General features: G+C 43.1%; 1 protein-coding gene across 1 annotated transcript in view; it reads right to left on the bottom strand.

Moving 5' to 3' along the window:
* LOC107104933 (RNA-binding protein Raly-like) overlaps window positions 1–866 on the bottom strand; it is a gene marked incomplete at its 3' end in the record, with an annotated part of 22,253 nt that extends 21,387 nt beyond the window's left edge. The window contains exon 1 of the mRNA XM_015405049.1: window positions 733–866. Coding sequence (XP_015260535.1) covers window positions 733–775 — 43 coding nt within the window. The remainder of the gene's footprint in view (window positions 1–732) is intronic.
* Window positions 867–1,862: the final 996 nt, after the last annotated feature.

Raw genomic sequence — 1,862 nt, 5'->3', positions numbered from 1 at the left:
GTAGCATTAGGGCGTAATAACATTCCTATAATAGGAATGTTTGGGAATTTTAAGCTTTGTTGTGTTGATGAATATTGCAGTGATTAGAGGGAAGATTGCCTTTAAATTTAAATTCTACTTTATGCTGCCTGTTTTCCAGCCATCAGTGCCAGATTATTCGAGCAGTGAGAGTTTTCTAGCAATCTGTGGGTTTCTGATTTCCTGATCCTGACTAGTTTCTGTGGCCGGACTTCTGAGTTTTGGTTTCCCCTGTTCTGCTTTGTTGCCTGATCTTTTTTGGACTGTTACCTGGATTCTGCCTGCAAACTATTTTTTTACCTGTCTTCTGACCCCGGCTTAGATATCCCTTTGGAACCTCTTTGGACTTCTGACATTCTGGCGTAGAAACCTGCTCCTTCTATGACTATGGTTCTGGATTCTCCCCACGGATACTTCTGCTCGCATCGTGGACAAACTCTTCTCATTTTAATGCCACAGAGGCTTAAACTGGACTTTGAGACAATAGTTCTGATATACAGGAGTGAATTACAATGTTATTGGACAATATCCTTCATGAAACGTTTCCCCTTATGATGCTCCAGCTCCACCATTCATACCTCCTTCCTTCTGTTTTCTTTTAATTTTTAATCCTCTTTGTTGCCGTTCTTCCCTTAATGTCACTTTATAGTTCTCCCTCCACCATTTTCTGCCTTACCCATTTCAAGGTTTTCCCTTTTTCTGTGGTTCTCTTACTTTCTTCCCAATGCTTCTCATCTCCAGTTTTCATTAACACCATGTCTGTTTTTTACTCTGTGGTTCTTCTATCTCTTCTCCACTTTCTTCTTCATCATCATCGTCCCCCATTTTCTCCCTCCTGTCTGTGTCCACTTCCCATCACACTTTCCTCCCTTGTTCCCCAGATGATGAACAGCCGGTTGCTCCGTTCATCTATCTACCAGGCAGCATCATCTATCTATCGCTGCATGACCCCCCCACCACACACACACACACACACACACACCCACACCACTTCCGTTCGTCCACAGGGACTAAGGCGACGTGTGATTTTGATGGGTTAGCTGTTTATCCCCACCCCCACTCCGCACACACATATACACTCCCTAAGGATATGTCAGTACTGCGTCTGATTAAAGAGCCTCTATAGGAAATCAATACTTCCTTCACTACAGCCCTGCTTCTACCTCCCACCTTCAGCTCCGCTTTCCCCCAGCATCCATCCAGTAGACCCCGGCTTTACTGATAAACTACACATGGAAGTACAGCAAATTCAGTGATGACGAGGAATATCCAAACAACAAATGCTTCAGGCAAACAAAAAGGCTGTTTCCTAAAAATAAATGTCAGATTTTTCTTGAGCCATCCTCTTTATTAGAGGATCAATGTGGATTTCTGCAGGAACAAAGAGGCATTTAAAGCCTCAGAATGGCTTTCCACCATTAGGAAGGACTGGATGTGATTTGTAGTTTATCTTTTTTTTTATAGATAAACCTCATTAACCTGACTCCGCCAGATGGATTTGCTCCGCATATCCATCTGGAAACCTTCTGTTGAAGTAATTTTGGGAAGGGGCGAAAATACTGGTTAGCTGATTGGCCTATGTTGGTGATAGACGGGCCAAATAAACCAATCAGATCAACGAAGCATATGACGTACTAACAGAGCGACGACGAAGAGGAGCCAATTGATAGATCAAACTCTTGACGAAACCAGTCGGGAGAAGAGCAAAAACATCTTTTCCTCTGAGAAAAGCCTCCAGAGCAGTGTTTTGCTCTTCTTTCAGTGAAGAAATACTCTGTAATTCCCATAAAACTTGCTCGATAGCCATGCTAACGCTAGTTTCATCGACTGAAGCCGCCATGTTC

The sequence above is a fragment of the Cyprinodon variegatus genome, unplaced genomic scaffold (genome assembly GCF_000732505.1).
Source record: "Cyprinodon variegatus isolate N-32 unplaced genomic scaffold, C_variegatus-1.0 Scaffold1961, whole genome shotgun sequence".
NCBI lineage: Eukaryota > Metazoa > Chordata > Actinopteri > Cyprinodontiformes > Cyprinodontidae > Cyprinodon > Cyprinodon variegatus.
Note: the sequence above shows the minus strand (reverse complement) of the source record. Positions and strands in the feature narration are given on the sequence as shown.